Source organism: Larus michahellis, chromosome 23, assembly GCF_964199755.1.
Source record: "Larus michahellis chromosome 23, bLarMic1.1, whole genome shotgun sequence".
Classification (NCBI taxonomy): Eukaryota; Metazoa; Chordata; class Aves; order Charadriiformes; family Laridae; genus Larus; species Larus michahellis.
Genome location: NC_133918.1, coordinates 3,476,419 through 3,497,286, shown reverse-complemented (window position 1 = coordinate 3,497,286; position 20,868 = coordinate 3,476,419). Strand labels below are relative to the sequence as shown.

The 20,868-nt window shown below is 67.6% G+C and overlaps 1 protein-coding gene across 8 annotated transcripts; it reads left to right on the top strand.

Annotated features, from left to right (window-relative positions):
• The first annotated feature begins 7,272 nt into the window (after nt 1-7,272).
• LOC141734213 (transducin-like enhancer protein 1) lies at nt 7,273-20,672 on the top strand. Of its 8 annotated transcripts, none has more exons than XR_012584468.1 (21): nt 7,273-7,402; nt 7,809-7,932; nt 8,542-8,690; nt 9,171-9,435; nt 9,876-9,920; nt 13,063-13,125; nt 13,281-13,355; nt 13,985-14,180; nt 14,588-14,604; nt 14,997-15,101; nt 15,236-15,280; nt 15,555-15,710; nt 16,072-16,201; nt 16,322-16,506; nt 16,579-16,655; nt 16,896-17,145; nt 18,296-18,543; nt 18,750-18,893; nt 18,987-19,137; nt 19,548-19,624; nt 19,852-20,672. XR_012584468.1 is itself a non-coding variant. In XM_074565654.1 (21 exons), the coding sequence occupies exons 2-21, from the start codon at nt 7,909-7,911 to the stop codon at nt 19,957-19,959; spliced, it is 2,481 nt and encodes an 826-aa protein (XP_074421755.1). In that variant the 5' UTR covers nt 7,273-7,402; nt 7,809-7,908; the 3' UTR covers nt 19,960-20,671. The 8 variants fall into 8 exon arrangements, 7 of the variants coding, with proteins under 7 accessions (XP_074421755.1, XP_074421756.1, XP_074421754.1 ...); XM_074565654.1 differs by having other exon boundaries at nt 13,281-13,322; nt 18,746-18,893; nt 19,852-20,671; XM_074565655.1 differs by having other exon boundaries at nt 9,372-9,435; nt 13,281-13,322; nt 18,746-18,893; nt 19,852-20,670.
• Nucleotides 20,673-20,868: the final 196 nt, after the last annotated feature.

Sequence of the window (20,868 nt, the reverse complement as noted above, 5' to 3'; positions counted from 1 at the left end):
CACCAAGCCAGCCACATCCTGGACTGCATCAAAAGCAGCGTGGGCAGCAGGTCCAGGGAGGGGTTTCTGCTCCGCTCTGGGGAGACCCCACCTGGAGCACTGCGTCCAGCTCTGGAGTCCTCAGCACAAGAAGGACATGGAGCTGTTGGAGCGGGGCCGGAGGAGGCCCCGGAGATGCTGGGAGGGCTGGAGCCCCTCTGCTGGGAGGACAGGCTGAGAGAGCTGGGGGGGTTCAGCCTGGAGAAGAGAAGGCTCCGGGGAGACCTTCCAGGCCCTAAAGGGGCTCCAGGAAAGCTGGGGAGGGACTCTGGAGCAGGGAGGGGAGCCACGGGATGAGGGGGAAAGGTTTTAAACTGGAAGAGGGGAGATTGAGATGAGATCTGAGGAAGAAACTCTTTGCTGTGAGGGTGGTGAGCCCCTGGCCCAGGTTGCCCAGAGAAGCTGTGGCTGCCCCATCCCTGGAGGGGTTCAAGGCCAGGTTGGACGGGGCTTGGAGCAGCCTGGGCTGGTGGGAGGTGTCCCTGCCCAGGGCAGGGGGGTGGAACTAGATGGTCCCTTCCAGCCTCCCGAGCCCTGTCTGGACACAGCGAGGGGCTGTGAGGCACAGCCAGCCCCAGCCCCCTGCGGAAGGACTGGGGGGTGTGGGCAGGGGGCTGCCTGCGTGCCGGCACCTTGGCCCTGTGGATGCCAGTGGGGCACTGGGGAAGGTGAAGCAGGTCCAGTTTCTGCTGCAAAGTCTACGACGGCCCTGGCCGTGGCTAAATGCTGCGGTGCGCTGCCAGCGCCGCTCCAGCTCTGGGCCAGCCCCCACTGCCTCCAGCCCCCCACTCTGAGCACCAGCAGGGTCTGGGGCGGGCTTGCTGCGCCGCTGGCATGGCTGGCTTGGTACCGGGCAGGGGAGCAGGGTCCCGTGGTGGGGTAAAGTGGCCCCCACCAGCTTGTGTGCCTCACTTTCCCTGTTTGAGGCTTGGGGCCGTACCGAGCCCCGTGGGTCAGAGCTGGCTGGAGCTCTCTGCATCCTGCTTGGTGGATCCCAGGCAGCTCCTCTTGCGTTCAGGGTGAGCTGTGGCCCCGGGCACTGTGCTGGCTTGTGACAGGAGTGTCCAAACCCCTTTGCAGTAGGTGGGTGACTCGGGCATTAAGGATGCAGTCCCGGCTGTGCTGGGGCAGATTCAGTCCCCGGTTGAAGCCAAGCGGCGTTGGCCCTCGAGGCATGGCTGGGACCTGCTCTCTCAGAGCCGTCCTGTTCCTCAGCGTCAGCAGCTCCACGCACCAAGCACTCAGCCAAAATGCCTCCTTTCCAAAATAAGCCGTTTCTGGCAGCGCTCAGCCAGGCTCTGGCTTCCAGCCCTGCTCCGGAGGGGGCCCTGGGCTGCCTCCCCCAACCTGTGCCTCCTGGCTGCCTCCTGCCTTGCCACGCAGCGTCCTTCCCTCCCCTCTCCCTGGCACCTGGGACTCCTCCTGCCCATTCACAGTGCAAAAAGGGCTTCATCTGGGCTCGTTTGCCCTGGCCCCATCCCCAGGTTCCTTCCTGCTCTTGGCTTCTTTCCCCAGCTGACTGGGGGCAAGAGGCAGGCAAAGGGGCTGAGCTTCCCAGTGCCCGCAGCACGCTTCCAGGAGCGGGCAGAGGCCTTTGCCAGGAAGGATGTTACTCATCCCATAAACATCCCCTTCCCTGGCCGGCAGCCACAGGAGGAGGGTGCCACCAGATGAGGCTGTGGCTGCAGAGGGGGGGGGGTGGGTGGTGGTGCGAGGTGGCCCCAGCTCAGGGATGTGCAGGAGGGGGGGACGGTGCCCGTGGGGAGCGGGTCGCACCTTCCCGCGGGGATGTTTGCGGCTCCCTGCCCCAGCGCAGCCTGCGAGGAAGCAGCTGGAGGGAGGCTGCCATGTTGCATGGACCTCTTCGTCTCAGCGTGGCGAAGGCAAAGCTGGGGGGGTCCGGGCCGGGCCCCCCCAGACCGTGGCCCCTGGAGGTGTCGGTGCTGCCTAACGTGGCCCTGGGGGGCTGTGGGGGCCCAGAGCGGCTGCGAGTGAGGGGCTGGTGCCTGCACTGGGCTCCCCGTGCCCCCGGCATTAGCCCTTGTGCTCCCCGGGGAGCCGCGGCCGGGGAGCGGGCACGGTCCCGGGCACCACGAAGGGCGGGGGGTGTGGGGGGGGATGCCCCGTCCCGCCCCACACCGGGCTCGGCGGGGCGGCGGCGGCCGGAGCACCGGGGAGCGGCGGCGGCCGGCGGCAGAGGGCAGCAAGAGCCCGGCGGAGCCGCGGAGCGCGTCCCGGCCCCGGCGGCCCCAGCCCCCCGCAGCCCCCCGCTGCCCGCCCCGGGGCCCGCCGAGGCAGCTCCGAGCCCGGGGAAGGTCCGGGGCTGTGGCGCCCCTGGGGGGCACGGCCGGAGGAGCCCCCAGCCCCGCAGGGCCGACGCCGCGGGGTCCCCTGCACCCTCCCCGTCCTGCCGTCCCCGACCCTGTGCAACCTGGGTGCTCCCTGCGGCCTCCCTTCCCCTTCCCCTTCTCCTCCTCCTCCTTCCCTTTCCCCTTCCCTTCTCCTCCTCCTCCTTCCCTTTCCCCTTCCCTTCTCCTCCTTCTTCCCCTTCCCTTTCCCCTTCCCTTCTCCCCCTTCCCTTTCCCCTTCCCCTTCTTCTTTCCCTTCTTTTCCTTCCCCTTCCCTTTCCCTTTTTCCTTCTCCTCCTCCTCCTTCCCCTTCTCCTTCTTTTCTCCTTCTCCTTCTCCTCCTCCTCCTCCTCCCCCTTCTCTTTCTCCTCTCATCCCATCAGTGCCGCCTCCCCCCACCCCCTTTAAATGAAATGTGCCCGGTGCCACAAAGACTCCTTTGATCTCACCGAGTAAAGGAAGGATGGGGCTAGAGAAGGAATTAAATAGCAAAAGGAGGAAACGAGGAGGGGAAAGCCCTCCCATGGGAGGCTGGTAAATGATGCTTCTTTCTCGTTAGAGCAGCCGGACAAGAGCCTGTCCCAAGCCGTGCCCCGTCGTGCCGGGGTCGTCTGGCTTCTGGCTCTGGCTCAGGGGCTGGGGCTGGCTGGGGGGGTCCCTCCACAGAGCCAGCGGCCAGGGTACAGGCACGGCTGGGAGCCCCCCACCCCGCCGCATAACCTCGGCCCCGGTAGAGCCGCTCTGGCATGGAGGAGCTGGCAGCTGAGCCTGGAGAAGCAGCCAGAGGGTACGAGCAGCAGTTTGTTGTCGGCCGCTTGCCAGGAGCCGCGGGGAGATGCGGCGCTGCCAGGGACGTGCTCTCGGAAGCGCGGGGCTGCCGAGCGCCAGCCCTGCGGGACGGCCGGCCTCCCCCCTCCGGCCCTGGCTCTTGCTCCGGAGAAGGCCTGACCCGTGCGGCAGCGGATGGGATGGGTGTTCCTGGGGTCCTTTCCTTCTCCTGTTCCCACCAAACCGGAGCTGCCCTGCGAGGCCACCAGGAGCAGGGTGCCAGGGGCTGCAGGTCCCTCTCCGCCATGGCAGGGGTTCACCCAAAGCCTTGGGTGAAAGCTCAGCCCCTGCCTCAGCATCTTCTTGCCCCCATCTGCCCGCTCCAATGCTCTTTCCTTTCCCTCTGTCCCCCCACCCAGCTCGACAGCAGCTGAGCAGCCGGACCCGGTGCGTTGCGGGCTGTGGGAGGAGGGTGGTCCCTGCCCGGACCTGAGCCCCTCCATGGCCGCAGGCCTGGGCAGTGCCGGGCACCCTGTTGCCTGCAGAAGTTTCTCCCCTTCCTCCCTTCAGGGACGTGCGCTGGGCTGAGCCGAGCAGCCCCTGCCAGGCATTCGGCTGCCCCTCGGAGCGTGTCCATCCCTGCTGGCCCTGCGGCCCCAGCTCTGCATCCCCTGCGCTCACACGGCGAGCGGGTCTGGCCCTGCCAAACATGCACCTCCTCCCTGCCTGCTCTGCCTGCTCTGCCTGCGCCCGGGGTGGGTGGCACAGGCAGCCGACGGTGGCGGATGGTGCTGCCAGAGCCCCGGCACCGAGGCCGGGACGGGCAGAGGGGCCGGTGCTGCCCGGTGAGGACAAGAGAGACCAGCACGGGGCAGGGGGGTCCTCAGCCGCGCTGCAATGGCGTTGTCCCGGCTCTGCCACCGTCGTGCCCTCATGGTGGGGAACCGTGTGGCAGGGGGGAGCCCATTTTCCCCCCGTGACCACCCGGCACCACCTCGAGCACATCGTCGTCTCCAGCACGCGGGGGCACGAGCCTGTCCCCGGTCCCATGGCCCCGTGTGGGGTCTGGGGGGGACTCGAGGGCGTTGCAAGAAGGGGCCACCGCAGAGGGAGGGTGTCAGGGTCCTGCCGGGGCTGCTCGCTGCGGGTCTCTGCTCCCTTCTGCCCCTTCGGCCTCTCCCCCAGCAGCCCTTCGCTCCCGTCTCAGCCCCCTCGGCCCCGTGGGGCGATGCTTCCCCCGGGAAGCGGCAGGGCAGCGGGCAGGGACCGGCAGGGCAGAGGGGACGGGGTTCCCAGGCTGGGGAGGGGGTTTGGGGCGGGGGGGGGGGGGGGGCGGCGTGCCAGCCCAAGCTCTCAACTGCATTTTTGTTGTTATTTTAATATTTTTCCCTTTTACACTCTTGCTGCCTCAACGTGACCTTGGCCAAATTATTCCCCCTCCCTTTGAGATTTATGGACCCCTTCCAGAAATGATCTGTTCCATCTACGAAAATAGACGTCGCGCCGTTATTACATTTTAAAATATAATAAGGGCTGGGAGACCGCTCCTCTGCCGCTCTCCCTTCCCAGCCCCAGCCATTCCCCCCTCCCACCCCCACCCACCCCCAGAGCACAAAACCCCGCAGGTCCCAGGGCTGTGAGTGGGTGCAGCGAGGGTGGGGGCATCCCAAGCCCTTTCCAGCTCCAGAGAGGGGGGGTGTCCTTGCCTGGATCCCCTCGGCAGAGCTGGGGTAACAGGAGATTTCCCATCTAAGCCGCTCTCAGAAAACGCTGGGTCTGCCGGGGGGATAAATGGGATGAAACGGGCTGGGCTTCCCATGGCCGGGGGTGGGGGGGCTGGGGGTGGTCCCTGGCTCAGTAAAGCCATCGGGATCTGGTTCATGGCTGGAAAACCCTCCTCGCAGCCCGAGGGGACAGCGTGGCCCACGGCTCCAGGGACTCCTGCGCCCTCTGGGCACATGCAGGGTGGCCTTGGCGCAGTCAGGCTCTATTTCTGTGGTTTCGTCGAGGTTATTATTATTGTTCTTTTCTAGCAGGGCCTGGAGGCAAGTTGTCATCCCCGAGGACGGGCTCTCGTTCCCCCGCCGCGTACCCCGACATCTGGTGCGACGGGGACGGGGAGCGGAGGCAAAGGCGAGCTCGAACCCACCTCCCCGGCCCCATGTCAGCCAGCGGGGGTCTGGGATCACTGGGGGTGTCCCGGAGATGCGAAGCGGCTGCAAAATAAACCAAACGTGAAAATCAGATCAAACCCGGACATTTCGCTTGTTGCTTTTCCTCCCCGGGACCCTGTTTGTTTCCTGGCTTGTGCGTGCCTGTGTCTCCGCGTGCGGCTGTGGTTCTGGGGATAGGGTTTGGGATGGTTCGTTTTCTGATGGATTTTTTCCTCTCCCGCTGTAAATGCGGAGCCTCGTGCTGTCCCCGCTCGAGACGATCTGCGGCTGTGAACCCCTAACGGCGGTCGCCCTTGGGTGCGGGCAGGCTGAGCGGCCCCCACGTTCAGGTAATTTAAGGGATGCATCTAACAGCAAATTTTCACTCTGCAGGACGTCCAGAGCTGATGTCTCTCTGGACCAAACACCATCTGGGCAAAGGAAAAGGGGCTGGGGGGGGGGTGTGTGTGTGTCTGGGGGGGTTGTTTTGCTTTCCACTCAGAGGAGTCGCTTTGATCATCCTGGAAAGGCTGTGTCTGGGGTGAGGATGGCCCTGTCCCGTGGGCCGATGGCATCGCCACCTTCCTGGACGGTGACGGGACCCGGAGGCCAGGACGGATGGAGCTGCGGTGGGGAGGGAAGGGGCCAGGCCTGCGGGTGGATTAAGGTTAAACAGGAGGAGAAGCTGACCCCTCACAGCTGCTGCTCTTCAAATGTTTTATTTCCTGCTCTCTGTAAGCCTGGATTGACCCGCAGGCAGCAGAAAATGTCGAACAACTAAAACGGTTTCCCTGAAAGGAGAAAAAACACCAGAAAACCCCTGAGAAAAACCCAGTGGGTCGTACGGACCCCAAGCTGCTGGCTGGAAACGCGGGGGGCTCTGGGGTGGGGGGACACTGGGGCCGGTGTAGGGCAAGCGGGGTGGCGACGTGGGGGTCCCTCTCCCCAGCTCGAGCATCCGCCAACGCTGGAGTTCCGCAGGGAAGCAGCTCAGCCATGGGCCCCCTGGAGCAGCATCCCAGGAGGCAGCCGGGGTGCTGGCGGACCCACCCCCGGGCCGGGGGGTGCCAGACCCCTTTGCTGGAGGGTGCGGGGTGCGGGGGGGTCCCTAAGGCGGGGGGAAGGGGTCTCTCGGGGCCATGGGAGAGGGACAGACCCAGGAGCCCTTCCCAGGCCAGAGCCCCGAGTGGTCGGGGAGGAGGATGCTGCCGCTCCCCGCCATTGCACGGCAGGGGGGATTCTCGGTGAGCTGCGGCCCCAGAGGATGATTTGTGGTTTCTTTTCTTTTCTTGATCAAAAAGAAAAAAACAAACCAAAACAAAAAAAATAGATGGGGGGCGGGGGGGGGTGGGGGGCGGGGAAGGCTTCTCGTGTTTAGTCTTCCTTAGAGAAAGCCCAGACCCGGAAAGCCGTCGGGCCGGGAAGGGGCGGTGGCGGGGCCCCGGTGCAAACCCCCCGGCTCCGTTTTGCGGGTGAAGCCGCGGGGCGGAGGGTGGGGGGGGTGTCCCCGCTGCGGGGCGGTGCGGGACGGAGGTGGGGGGGTCCCCGCCGCGGGGCCGGGAACGGTCCGCGCCGCCGGCCGGGGGTCCCGCGCACCGGGTCCGCTCCCGGGAGGGTTCCGGGGGGTCCCGGTGTGGAGGGGGGTCCCGGTGCCCCCCCCGGCACGGCGCGGGTTAAGCCGCCGGTGCCGCCCGCGCCGCCGCCGCTCTCGGCCTGCCCGGATTGACACCTCCCGCGGGCGCCGGGCCCGGCCGGCCAATGGGAAGGCAGCTCGGCGCGCCCCACGTGGGGGCGGGCCGCTCCCGCGGCGCTCCCATTGGCTGGCGGCCGGGGGCGATCGCCCGCACGGGCCAGGCCCCACGTGGAGCTGGCGCTGGCGCGCGTTCATTGATCGCGCTCCGCAGCGCGGCCGCGGCGCGCGGGGCGGGGCGGGGCGGGAGGGGCGGGGAGGGGAGGGGAGGGGAGGGGGGGGCGCCGGTGCGGCCCGGTGCAGCTCGGCCCGTACAACCCGGTACGGCCCGGTACAGCCCAGCCCGGCCCGGCCCGGCCCGCCCCACAGCAGGGGGCGCGCCCGCGGCCGGGGCCAGCAGCGCGGTGAGTCCCGTCCCGTCCCGTCCGGTCCTCGTCCCGCACCGCTCCGGTTCGGTCTCCGTCCCGCGCCGGTCCCGGCCTGCTCCGGGAGTCCCGCCGGGCGCGGTCAGGTTCCGCTCAGAGCCGGTCCCTCCCCGTGGCCGTACCTGCTGTGGGCGGCGGCGGGGCCATTGTCTGCGCGGCGCGGGGGGAGCGGGCCGGGGCCGTGCCCGCGGCGGCGGGGGCGGGCGGCCGGCGGGTCCCGCAGCGCCCGGGAGGAGCCCCGGGGGGACGCGGAGCGGGGCGGGCGGTGCGGGGGTCCCGGTTGCCGGAGGTCGCGGAGGAGCCGCGGGCGGTGCCGGTGCCCCGAGGCTCTGCCCCGCTCCGCTGCGGCCCGGCGGCCGGCGGTGACTCCCCGTCTCTCTCCAAGGGCCTGATCCGGAGCTGGGAAGCGACCCCAGGACGCCGTCCTGAGCCCGCATCGGGGCCCGGAGCGGCGAGAGGGATCCCGGGCCTGTCCGGTGCCAAAGATGTTCCCACAGAACCGGCCCCCGGTGAGCCCCGCAGCTTGGCTTCGTCCCCCCCGGGCCACGGGCGAGCACATGGTGCTGCACCCCCACACCCAGCTCTTCGCCCGCCTCGGGGGCGGGAGGTGTCGGCCTTGGCCTGGGAAGTTGTGCCGCCGGCGCGTAACGCACCCAGGAGCGGTGGTGTGGCTCTTCCCCAAGTGATGCTGAGCCCCGGCGCTGCGGGGATTTGGGTTTGGCGACACGCGGGCGGCCGGATCGCGGTCAGGGCGTGACGGTGGGACGGGTGACAAGCGGGACAGCAGCTCTGCCATGTGGCCCCGCGGGCGAGAACAGACCCCCGGGCTGGGGCTGGGCGGGAGGGCCGGGGGCTGCGCACTGGGTGCCACCCGGGGCTGTTAATCCTCCTCTTCTGGCTCGGTGGCTGAACCGCTGCTGAAAAGCTGGAGAACTGTTGCCCTTGGTGCCTGGCTGGGGGCGTTTTCCTCTGGGCTAACTCCTTCTGCCTCCTCCTCCATGTGCCGCTCTCCCAGACGGGCCCGTAGCTTCTTCCCCGGGTGCAGGAAACCCCCCGGGGGACTCACGAGCCTCGCTGGGCCAGCAGCAGTGACCCCGGGGGTCCCCTCTTCTGCCTAGGCCCATCTCCAGGCACCCTCCGCTGCCTCCGGAGCCGCTGTCGCTGCCAGCGCCATCCCCAGCACCCCCCAGTCCCTCAAGCTGACTTATCCGGAGACATTGGACCGCATCAAGGAGGAATTCCAGTTCCTGCAGAACCAGTACCACAGGTGAGAAGCTACCAGAGCTCGTGTGCCAGCCGGGCACCGGGCATTTCGCTGGTGCTGGCACGAGGCAGGGACCCCTCGGCGCTGGGCATCGCCGTGGGCTGGCAGCAAGCGCCCGTCCCGTGCTGCTGCGGGCACTGGTCCATCTGCAGGGTGGCTGTGCCAGGCACCACCTTGGAACGATGCTGTTTGAGGGGGGAAACTCACCCTCCTCCTGCCAAAAGCCCCGGGACGAGGGTGCTGGCTTCCAGGGCTCGGCTTCTGGGCTGAGCTGGAGCCATCACTTAGCAGAGCCGGAGCTCCCCCTGATCCCCCCTGCTGCTGGCCAGGATCACCTCCTCCCCTTCCCCGCTCTGCTCGGGAGCAAGGTTTGAAATACAGCTCGGGCCATTTGGGAAGCAGATGCTAGGGAGGGGGTTAAGGCTCCGTGCAGATTCCTCCCTGACGCCTGGATCCCTCTGCTGTCCATCTCCTCTTTATCAGCCCCTTCCCACCCGCTTTCAGGTGGTTTTCTTGGCTTGCGCTGGGAGACGGGTCTGAATCTGGGAGCAGGAGGCTGAAGCACGTGGGGCTGGGGGCGGCTCGTGCTCTCTCCAGCCCGGGAGATCTTGTCTGGGGGGGGAACAGGGGGTCTCTCCCTTCTGTCTTCCTCCCTCTCTCTCTCTCTTCTCTTTATTTTTACAGCTTGAAGTTAGAATGTGAAAAGCTGGCAACAGAAAAAACAGAAATCCAGCGTCATTATGTCATGGTTAGTGAGCTCCACCTGAAAGGAGGAGGGCGGTGGGGGGTGTCTCCTCTGAACCATCAAAGGACACGCAGCCCTGGGATGCTTTGGCTTCCCCTTGCGTTCGGGTTGTGTGGCCAGGCCCCGAGATCTGGTTCCTGGGGGTGGTTATTGTCTGTCTTTCACCCAAAATGAGCCGTGGTGTTTGAGCAGGGCTTGCTGCCGCGGCTCGCAATGCCGAAGCCGCTCCAGTGCGGGTTGTCCCCTTTCCCGCGAGCAGGAGCCCTGGCCGGATCATATCCCGGAGAGAGCTCTGTCTCCGGGCGAGGGGCTGAGGACTGTTTCCTCCTGGCATGGCCTGGCCTTTGTGGCCAGGCTGACCCCGCACGCCGGCACCAAACTTTGTGTTTGCTTGTTCCCGGGGCTCCCCAGCCCCTCCTGATGCTGCTTTCTCTCCCTCACAGTACTACGAGATGTCCTACGGCCTGAACATCGAGATGCACAAACAGGTGAGTCTGGGTGGGACGGGAGCGTTGCCCAGGCTCCCCTGCCCCGCGTCGCCTCCCGGGCCCTTCGAGGTCGTCCCTTTCCATGGAACACGTGGGGAGTCGCTCCCTGCCATAGCCCAGGGAAAACTGCGCTTGTGGGGCTGTGCTGCCTCCCTGCCGCTTTTGGGGGGACTCTGCCCCACTTGGCGTCGCGGCCGGGGGCCTGTCTCAGCTCCCCGCACGCGCGTGTGCTCCGGCGTGAGCTGCCATGTCCTCGCCGGCTTCAGGGAGCGCGTTCCCCGCCGGGTCGCGATGTGCTTGTTGCAGTGGGGAGAGAGCGGCGGTGGAGCACGTGTGCTTACATGGCTGCTCACGCCAGTGGTGAGGGATCGTTGAGGAGGAGACCGGCCCCGGCAGGACAAGGGGTGCTGCGGCGCCAGGACAGGGTGACAAGCTCCGTGGCGTTACCTTTGCCACTGTTCGGGGCCAGCTGGCCCTGCGGGCAGCTCGCCTGGGGGCCGGGGATGAGGAGCATCATGAGGATGGGGCCAGGGTGTAGGTGCAGGGTGGGCTCCCCGAGGGTTCGGGGCTTCGCATCCCCCCTCGCTGCCTCCCTGTCCCTCCCTCCCTCCTTCCCTCCCGCTGCGCCGCGCTCCGGGTCACCAGCTGCTCTCAGACAGAAGGTTTCTTCTCATCTATTTTTAAAGAGGCTGCGGAGGAGCCCGGCGAGGCGAGCTGCAGCCGCGGCCTCCTTCCCTCCCGCCCCACGCCCCGACGCCGCCGACAACTGTTGCGCGGGGGTCCCGACCCCCCAGGGCCCAGGGCAGGCTGGTGGCCGCTCTCGCCGCTCTGTGCCCACTGGGTGGGTGTTTCTGCCGCCCCCGGCGTCTCCTGCTCTGCTCCGTTCCCGCCGCGCGAAGCCGGCCGAGGAGGAGGAAGAGGAGGCGTGAAGCCGCCCTCGCGCGGGGCGATGCCGAAGGTCCCCCCCGGCCCGGCACCCCCTCCCTGAGGGCTGCGTGCTCCTCTCATCTGGCCGCCGGTTCTCCCACCCCCGGCCGGCGCGGGCTCGCGTTTTCGGCCGGTCCCAGGTGCCGCTGGCCGGGTGCCAGCGAGCTGTCTGCGCTTTTAACGAGGGCCCGCGCGGCTGCTCCGACAGCCAGCGGCCATTGTGTGAAAAATGGGACTGCTTGCGCCGGGAGCCGTGGGTTATCGCCGCCGCAGAGAAGGCGGGGGGGATATCAGGTCGCCATCTCTCCTCCCCTTCCCCCAAATCTGGCGCTGCTCGTGGGTTCGGGTGGGGGGTCCTGCCCCGGGACCCCCCGGGCAAGCGCTCGCCCCATGGCCGCTGGCGAAGGCAGTGCTGCGGTGCGGTGCCGCCTCCGTCCCCGCTCCGTCCCCAGCGTCCCCCACGGCGTTGGCGTCGGCAGCGCTGGCAGCGGCGAGGGCCGAGGCGTGGGGTGGTTTTGCCTGGGTTTGTGCGGAGGGGAAGGGGGCTGGGGGGGGCGGCTGTGGTGCCGCAGCTCTCCAGGCAGCCGCGGGCTCGGCAGGGGAGGCTGAAGGCAGGAACGAGCAGGAGACGTTAATTTTTTATTGTTGTTTTGTTTTTTGGCATGGAAAAGGGGCCTGTAGCTTTTTATAAAACCACCTCCCCGAATCTGCCTGGCCTTGGACTTGCTCACCGCAAGCCAGAGGGGAGGTGGCGGTGCTGGTGGCTGGGGGGGCTGCAAACAGCATGATCATTTTTCATGCTGAGAGCGTTAAAGTGCCAGTAAATTGCACATTAACGAGTGCGAGTGAATTGGAGGCAGCTCTCCCCAAGGAGCTGCTGCCCATCAGTGCATTAGGGAAGAGAATCCATCACTGCCGGCCCCGGGAGACAGCTAAATCCTTCCCAGAACTGCCGGCTGCCAAATCTCCTCGCTCCCCCCTCCCAGCTTTTTCTTTCTTTTCTTTCTCTTTTTTTCCCTCCTTCAGAAGGGGAAGCGAGGGCGGGGGCTGGATTGTTTCTGCTCTCTGTGGGTCTGGCAAAAAAAAAAAAACAAACGGGTCGGTGGCTGCTTTGGAGGGTGGCGTGGGGTGTCCCTGGGTCTGAGTCCCCACACCGGCCGCCCATCACCCTGGCACTGCGGCGCCTGTGCCAGCCGGGCTCGGGTGACGTGCCCAAGGTGCCGGTGGGGAGATCTCGGGGTCGGTTCCATCCCTGGCTGTTGGGGCCCTTCAGCCTCCGGTCTCCTCCTAGGGCTGACAAGAGGGTCGGGGTTTGACCCCTCCTCTCATCCCCATGGCGGCTCTGGAGCGCTTTCCTCCTCCCTGCCGGGGTGGGCAGGGAGCTCCTCGGGGCTTGGGGCAGCGCCTTACCTGCAGCCGCCATGCCCGGGATGTCCCCCTCCTTCCTCCGGGAGCGGAGGACCCCCGGGTTGAGGGAGAGCTGCTGATGTCTGTCTGAGGTGGGATGGGGTCCCTGGCTCCGCACGGTGAGGAGCAGCGTGGACGTCTCCGCCACTGTGTCCGCTCTCCCGCCTGTCACCCACTCGGGGTGCTCGGGGCCGGGGCCTGACCCCGGAGCCACCGGGGATTCTCCCTAGGGATGCATCTGGTGGGGCCAGGGATGGCTTAATGTCTGTGCTTGCCCCCAGCAGGGCAGCGTGGGGGCGGCGGGGGCCCTGCCTGCCTGTGGGGTGCGATGGGGGCTCGGTGTGGCTCTCCCTCCCCGCGCCGCTCCCGCTCGGCGCTGCTGATTGCCCGTGGCACTCGAGTGTTGCAGGAAAACAGCAGCTGTAAGGAGAGCACCTCTCCAGGGCTTCCTGCGGGCGGGAGAGACGCAATTAGCGGCCGTGGCGCGGGCAGGAGGCGGCGCGGAGCCTTTCGGGGCCTGACCTGCGGGCTGGGGGCTTGCTCGGGGGTGGCCCTCCATGCCATGGGGCTCCGCGTCCCTGGGAGGGAGGAGGCGGGAGCCATGCGGGGGCTCTCGGTGTGGGGTGGAGGGTGTTGGGCTCTTGGGGACAAGCGCCAGCACCCTGCGGCTGCTCGGGTGGCAACAGGGGGGAGGGGGGGGCATCTGCCTGCCTGTGGAGCGCCCATGGCGGGGAAAGGGGTCTCTGGCGGCATCGCTGTCGCGGGGCAGCTCTGTCCCGTGCCCTGACGCTGCCTCTTCTCCCGCCAGACGGAGATCGCGAAGCGGCTCAACGTGATCTGCGCCCAGCTCATCCCGTTCCTCTCTCAGGAGGTGGGTGAGCCCTCGGGCACCGACCGGGCTGGGCTGGGGGCGGTGGTGGGTGGGGGGGCCTGGCTTTGCCCCATCCCCTGGAGAAACGAGCCCGGCACAGCCCCGCTCGCCACGGGGGCATCGCCCGGTGCTGACGGGCTCCTCTCTCCCCGCAGCACCAGCAGCAGGTGGTCCAGGCCGTGGAGCGTGCGAAGCAGGTGACTATGACCGACCTGAACGCGGCGATCGGGGTACGTCAACCCTCCGCCCGGGTGCTGGGCTCCCGCCGGCGATGGTGCCTCCCGTGCTCCCGCCGTCCCCTGGGCTGGAGGCCCATCCTGCCCCGGGCAAGCGGGGGCCGGCTGCAGCCCCCTGCCCTATTCTCCTTCCCTACCCGTGGCTGAGTTGGGGGGTTAAGGGGGGGGCAGCCAGGCTGGGTTATGGGGCTGCCGGCGGTACTCGGGGTGGGGGAGATGCTGCAGCGGCATCAAAGCAGGGAGCGGGGCTGGTGTGTGTCGCTGTGTCCTGATGCCCTGTGGCTCGGGTGGAGGGGGGGGTTCGCCACCGTCCCCACACCTCGGTTAGTCCCTCCAGACGGTGGTGGTATGGATTTGGGTAGGGCCCCCCATCCATATGGATTTGGGTAGGGTCCCCCCATCGGTCCCAGTAGCTCCTGTCGCAGGGTGGGAGGAGGCGGCGGGAGGGACCTGGTGGCCCCCGTGGCTTGGCTGGGGACTCGCTGGGATCGTGTCCTGCCCCTCCTCGCCCGGGTCGCCGTTCCCTGGGCTGACCCAGGTGGGGAGGAGCAGCCCCTTCCCCTGCCCGGCGTCCGTCCTGACGCAACCCTTCAGCTCTGCTCTCTCCTCCCGCTCCTCTCCAGCACCAGCTTCAGACCCAGCACCTCTCGCACCACGCTCCCCCCATCCCGCTGACCCCCCACCCCTCTGGGATGCAGCCCACCGGCCTCGCCGGCATCGGCAGCGCCTCGGGGCTGCTGGCGCTCTCAGGGGCGCTGGGGGCCCAGGCCCAGCTCCTCGCCAAAGACGACCGAGGAGTCCATGACACCGAGCCCAGGGGTGAGCGTGGTGGGGGGACGGGAGACGGTGGGGGGAGGTTTGGTGTGACCCTTTGGCAGCAGGAAAACCTGGGAAGGGCTGGTGCTGGGCCCCGGGGCTGCCTCTGCTCCCCGTGCCCCCCTGGAGCAGGGGCCAGGGCTGGGTGGGGGGTGGCTTGTCCGTGCCTCTGGGCTCCTGACAGGGCTGTTGGAGCAGGGGGTTGCCGGCCGGGAGGGGTTTGGGTGGGGAATGTCCCTCAGTGAGCAGCACCTCCTGGCAGGGGAGTGGGGTGGGCTGGGGGGGCCATCCCCGGTGGGGTCCCGGGGCTGCGGGAGGAGCGGGCGGCTTTCCCAGGGGGCTCTTGGCGGTGGCACAGCGTGTCCCTCCTTCCCTCCTTCTCCTGCTGCTCCGCGTTGCCACGGCGACAGAGCGGGACCCCGGCCCCGTAAGTGCCTTTTCCTTCTCTTGCGCCATTTCCCTGCGGCTGCGCGGGCTCCGGCCGGGACCCTGGGAGCGGGTCCTGGGGTCCTGCTCCCCGGCCGAACCCCCACGGTTACGTGGGTGAGAGCGGGTGGGTGCTCTCCCCATGGGGACCCCTTCCCCGTGTCGCGTGGGACCCCATCCCCATGTTGCGTGGCCAAACCACACTGTTCCCTCGAGCAGCATCCCCCTCCTCGCTCCTTTGCCGGGAGCCGAAGCCCGTGCTGGCAGCACAAGGGGCTGCGCTGGGGCCCTCCCTGCCCCGGGAGCCGGCCGCAGCCCCGCAATGGTGCTGCCTGTCCTGGGAGCCGAGCACAGCGGCTGGTGGCCCCTAACGCTGTGTCCCCCCCACCCCAGAGCTCCCTGGCGCTGCCCAACGGGGAGCGGGCACGAGCCATCTCCGAGTACCTGAGCAGCAGCAAGAAGAGGAAGGTGGAGGAGAAGGACTTCGTTACGGACTACGTGAGCCCGGGGCTGGGGGGCTTGGGGCATCCCCGTCCCCTCTTGCGGGGCGACGAGCGGAGCCGCCCCGGCGCTTCCCAGCGGGGAGCGAGGGCGGCCTCAGCCCCTTTGGCTCCGACCATCCTCTGTTTCAGGGCAGCGACGCGGACAAAAGCGAAGACAACTTGGTGGTGGATGAGGTCAGTGTGGTGGCGGGGGCTGCGGTCGGCATGCGCTGCCTGTCCCTCTGCCCGAGGAGGGGTGGGGGGGGGTCACAGGCTGTTATAGGCGGAGGTGGGCGGCACGGGGGGGTGGCGGTGGGACCCCCCCAGAGTCGTGGCCCTCGCCGATGGCAGTGATGAGCCCCTGGATGCAGGCTCCCGTTTGAGCCACCAGCTCGCCGTGGCCTGGGACGTCCCCGCGCTCCTGCCTGCTCTGCCGCCTGCTGATTTCATTCCCCCCCGGCCGCCGCAGGACCCCTCTTCCCCGCACAGCGTCCACTCCTACTCATCCCGGGAGAATGGGGTGGAGAAGGTCCCGCTGGGGAGGAAGGAGGCCGTACCGCTCAGCCCGACCTCCATGGCCTCCTCCAGCAGCACGTCCCCGTCTCGGAGCAAGGATGTGCCCGTGGTACGTGCGTTGCCTGGGGCAGATGGGTGCTTCGCTCGCGTCCCCCCGCCGGGGCTGGGCTGGGCTGGCAGAGCTGCTGGACGTGGGTCCACCTGCCTCCAAACCTACAGGGGCACAAGTGACGCCGGGGGGGACGGGGGGGGGACTCCTGCTCCGTGAGATCCCCCTGTATCCCATCCCGTGGACCCTACGGCGCTGGCTGGGCTGGGCTGGGCTGGGCTGGGCTGAGCTGGGCTGAGCTGGGCTGGCATGGTGGGGTGAGGAACGGGGACCAGCTCACCGGGGGGGGGACCTGAGGAGACACACCTCCGCCCCCCACCGTCAGGGTGGCTGTCAGATCTCCCCGCTCTGTTCCCGCTAGGTGGAGAAGGCAGGGACGCCCAGCCTCAAGTCCAGCACCCCCACCTCCCAGGGCGACGCCGCGGCCCCGGGCTCCAGCGGTGCCCAGCAGTTCCGCCCCGCAGCCGCCAAGGCCCCCGTGGACCCGCTGGGTGAGCTTGGACCCCCCCTACCCCGGGGGCGCGGGCAGGCGGCTCCGAGCGCTGCCCCTGCCAGCCCCCGCGAGGACGGACCCTGCGCCCTGTCCCTTCATGTCACCTCTCCCCCCGCAGCCCTGGGCCTGAGGAACCCGCTGGGGGTGCAGAGCCCCTACTCGGCCGCCTTCGGCATGGCGCACCCCGCCGTCAACGGGGACATGGCCGGCACCGGCGCCTACGCCAGCCTCCACCTCATGTCCCCGCAGCTCAACGGGGCCGCGGCCGCCGTGGGAGCCGGCAGCTACGGGCGCTCGCCCCTGGTGCGTGACCCTCTTCCCGCGGGGCGGTGGGGACCGCGGGGCGCGAGCCGCTCTCACCCGCTCTCCCTCCAGGTGGGCTACGACCCGCACCCCCACATGCGCGTCCCGGGGCTGGCGGCCGGCATGCAAGTGGGGACCTCGGGGAAACCGTAAGTGGGGACGAGGTGTCCTGGGGGGATTAATCTGGGAGACGCGGGGGGCCGTGGCCAGCAGGGATGGGGGACAGTGGCCTGGCTGGGGGGCACGCAGTCCGGGGCAGCAGCCGGCTGTGGCGTGCCCGGCACCGCTCTGCTCACGGTTCCGGCTCAAACCGCGCTGGGTCCGCTGCGGTGCCAGCCGCTCTCCGCGCAGGATCCTCGGATGGGTCTCACCGCTCTGCTCCCTTCCAGCGCCTACTCCTTCCACGTCAGCGCCGACGGGCAGATGCAGCCCGTGCCTTTCCCCCCCGACGCCCTCATCGGCTCCGGCATCCCCCGCCACGCGCGGCAGCTCCACACCCTGACCCACGGCGAGGTGGTCTGCGCCGTCACCATCAGCAACTCCACGCGACACGTCTACACCGGGGGCAAGGGCTGCGTGAAGGTGTGGGACGTGGGGCAGCCGGGCACCAAGACGGCCGTGGCTCAGCTGGACTGTTTGGTAAGGAGGGGCGCGCGGCCGCGCTGGCACGGCTCGATTCCCCCTTTCCCTGCACTCTGCCACCCACCCCGCCGTATCGAAGACAGGGTCTGGGGGTCCCCATCGGGGAGCTCAGGGGCGCAGGGGGTGTCTGAACGTGCTGCTGTGCACCGGGGAGAGTCCCCGGGTGCGTTTCTAAGAGGGGACGGTGCGGGGCTGCTGGGGAGGGATGGTGGCTCCGTGCTGCCAGCGTGCTCCTCTGCGCCGCCCCGGCTCTTCTGAGCATCCCAAGCCATTGGCGGGGTGTAAAAGCCCTTGGCACTGCTTTGTCTGGCAGTGCCCGCCCTAAGACAAGCCTCTGTTCGTGTCAACCCCCCGGGTCAGATACTTCATACGGGCCAGAATCGCGTGGGCTTGAAGCATCGCTCTGATTCAGCTCTGTCCTCGTTTCTGCTTTCGCTTGTGCGAGTCTGGCTGGAGGGAGACCTTCTGTTTCTTTTAAAAATAAATGAAATGGACTGTCAGACCGCAGCAACTCGCCACAGCCGAGCTGGAGGCGCAGGCATCACCTGAGAGTATTTTTAACCTGTGTTCTTTGAGGTTTGTTTTAAACGGGCTGATGGAAGCGGGAGTCCCTGTGCCTGCTTTGAACAGCCCCAACCCCAGTCCTCTCCGCGGCTCGCTGGCCTTGGGGCCCGCGCCGCCTGACATATATTATTCCTGGACGGTGCTGACCTTGAAGATACAGATGCATAAACAAGGAAATGACTGAGTCATGATAATTCCAAGCCGCATCGGAAATTCAGGAGCGGGGGAAAACGGTGTTTCCCTGCTGGGAGCCGTGGGCTGTCGCAGCCTGGGGGGAGGTGCCTCCCCCGCTGCCCTTCGTGTCTGGGGCAGGTGCTCGTGGGGACGCTGTGGGGTCCCCGACGCCATTCATAGCGCGGTGACAACTTGGGGGGCTGCTGTGGGGGATGGCGGGGTGACGGTTCTGGGCAAAAGGAGGGGTGGGCTGCACAGCCCCCCGCTGTCCCGGGAAGGTGCTGGGGGTCTGCCCCACAGCTGCTGCTCCTGCCCTGGGGACGAGCAGGCAGGCTGAGGGGGGGCGGGGGGGTGCAGAAGGGCAGGAGGGGAAAGGGGTTAAGCAGGGTCCTCCCTCCTGCACCCCCAGAACCGCGACAACTACATCCGCTCCTGCAAGCTGCTCCCCGACGGCCGCAGCCTGATCGTGGGGGGGGAGGCCAGCACCCTCTCCATCTGGGACCTGGCGGCCCCCACGCCCCGCATCAAGGCTGAGCTCACCTCCTCTGCCCCCGCCTGCTACGCCCTGGCCATCAGCCCCGACGCCAAAGTCTGCTTCTCCTGCTGCAGCGACGGCAACATCGTGGTGTGGGACCTGCAGAACCAGACTCTGGTCAGGTGAGCGTGGGCTGCTCCGGGTTCCTCGGGCCAGGAACCGCTCCGTCCCCTCCAAGACATCCCCATCCCTCCCTGCGCTCTGACCCTGGCCATGGGACAGTCCCCGTCCTCGCAGCGGGGATCTCCCCCCTCCCCTCTCCCTGCTGGGTGCCGCCAGCCCTGACGGCCGTGCCCTCGCCCTCTCCGTCCCCCTCTTTCCCAGGCAGTTTCAAGGCCACACGGATGGTGCCAGCTGCATCGACATCTCTAACGATGGCACCAAGCTGTGGACGGGGGGGTTGGACAACACGGTGCGGTGCTGGGACCTGCGGGAAGGGCGTCAGCTGCAGCAGCACGACTTCAGCTCCCAGGTCGGGGCTGGGGCCGGCCGGGCGCTCCACGGGGGGGCCGCTGGGACTTGCCAACCGGTGCCTGACCCCGCTCTGTCGTGTCCCCCCCACCAGATCTTCTCCCTGGGCTACTGCCCCACGGGAGAGTGGCTGGCGGTGGGCATGGAGAGCAGCAACGTGGAGATTCTGCACGTCACCAAACCCGACAAGTACCAGCTGCACCTCCACGAGAGCTGCGTCCTCTCCCTCAAATTCGCCTCCTGCGGTAGGCAAGAGCTGTGTGTTCCGCTGGGGCTCTGTTGGCTTTGGAGCAGGGGGCTGCTCCCTTCAGCCCCACACGGGTCCTTTTGGTTCCCCCCCGGCCCCGTGCTCAGCCCCCGTGAACGGAGTCCCAGGGCTCGTTGTGCTGGGGGCAAGCGCTACCTCCAGTAGCCAGCCCGGTCGTGCGTGGGTGCTGGTGGTATCCCTCCGAGAAGGGGCTTCCATGGATGCACTCTCAGCTCCGTTGTCCCGGGACTGCCCTTTGTGTTCCTTAAAACGGCCCCTTGGCTACCGCGCGGCACAGCCCTCGCCTTCTCGTCCCCACCTGGGCACGCTTTGCTGCCGTAATCTGCCTGTCGGGCGTAGTTTGGTGACACCGTGCTCCTCCTTTGTCCCTTCTTGTCCCTCCTCCAGGGAAGTGGTTCGTGAGCACGGGGAAGGACAACCTGCTGAACGCCTGGCGGACGCCCTATGGAGCCAGCATCTTCCAGGTGGGGTTGTCCATCCAGGTGGGCTGTGCCTCTCGGTGAGGTTGGCCGGAGCTGGGATGGCCCAGCTCCACCCAGCTCTAGGTGTATCTCAGACATAATGAGCCCCATAAACGAACTTCTCCCCGCAGCCTCCCCGGGCACAACTCGGGTCCCAAAGGTGGGGAGCAGGACCTTGCTCGGGGGGGGGGGCCGCTTCTTGTGCTTATCCCCCCCTCTCCTTCCTCCAGTCAAAGGAAACCTCCTCCGTTCTCAGCTGCGATGTCTCCACGGATGACCAGTTCATCGTCACTGGCTCAGGGGACAAGAAAGCCACGGTTTACGAGGTCATTTACTGAGAGCAAGGGAGAGGTGCCGACTGCGGGGAGGGCCCACGCCACGGGGACGGGTGGACGTCCACGGGGACGGATGGGTGGCCTCTACCTGCCAAAGAACAGCCCGTGGCCGGGGCGTCGGAGCCAGAGGCGAGCGGCGAGGGGTGGAGGTGGCCCTGGGACCGCGGCCAGGCGTCACACTGGGCTGGGAGGTGGCGGCTGCTGCTCACAGCGAATTTCCTGGGGATTTTTCTCCTTGTTTTGGTCTTTATTTGTTGGTTTGTTTCTAAATCTGGACTGGGGAGTTGGGGGGGGGGGCGGCGGGAGGGGTTGGACATTGTTAGGGTTTTTTTTTTTTTTGGTTGTTTTTTTTTAAAGTGTTTGGGTTTGTTTTTTTTTTTTTTACTTTTTGTTGTGTGGGGTTTTTTTTTGTTGGTGTTGTTAAAGGCTTTGGGCCAGGCCAGGGAGGATGGGCTCTGTCCTCCCCTCCCTCCCTGCGTCCTGGGGCGTGTATTTAATAATAAAAACAAACAAAAAGGCAAAGAGCTGGGCCTTGTCCTGGGCAACAGCCGCGGTGCTCGGTGGCGGTGGCCGAGGAGGGGAGAGACCGGGATGGAGACGCCTTTGGCCACCGCTGCCGCTCCTTCCCCTTTCCTGCATGGAGCAGGTTTGCCGCGGGCTAGGCGGCCATGCCGGCAGCGGGATGGCGATGCCGGCAGCGGGACGGCGACGCCAGCGCTCAGCCCGGCATTGGTCCTGAGCACTGGGCTGAGGGGCAGGACACGCGGCGGCTGCCTGGTGCCATCCCTGGAGCAGCCTCGTCCCTGGGGGTTTCGGGGAGAGGCCGGCGTTGGAGGAAGCGGGTTTTTTTTTGTGAAGGAAATGAGACGTGAGCAGCTGGCGCTGGTTTATGGGTCTGGCCTGGCGCCAGGG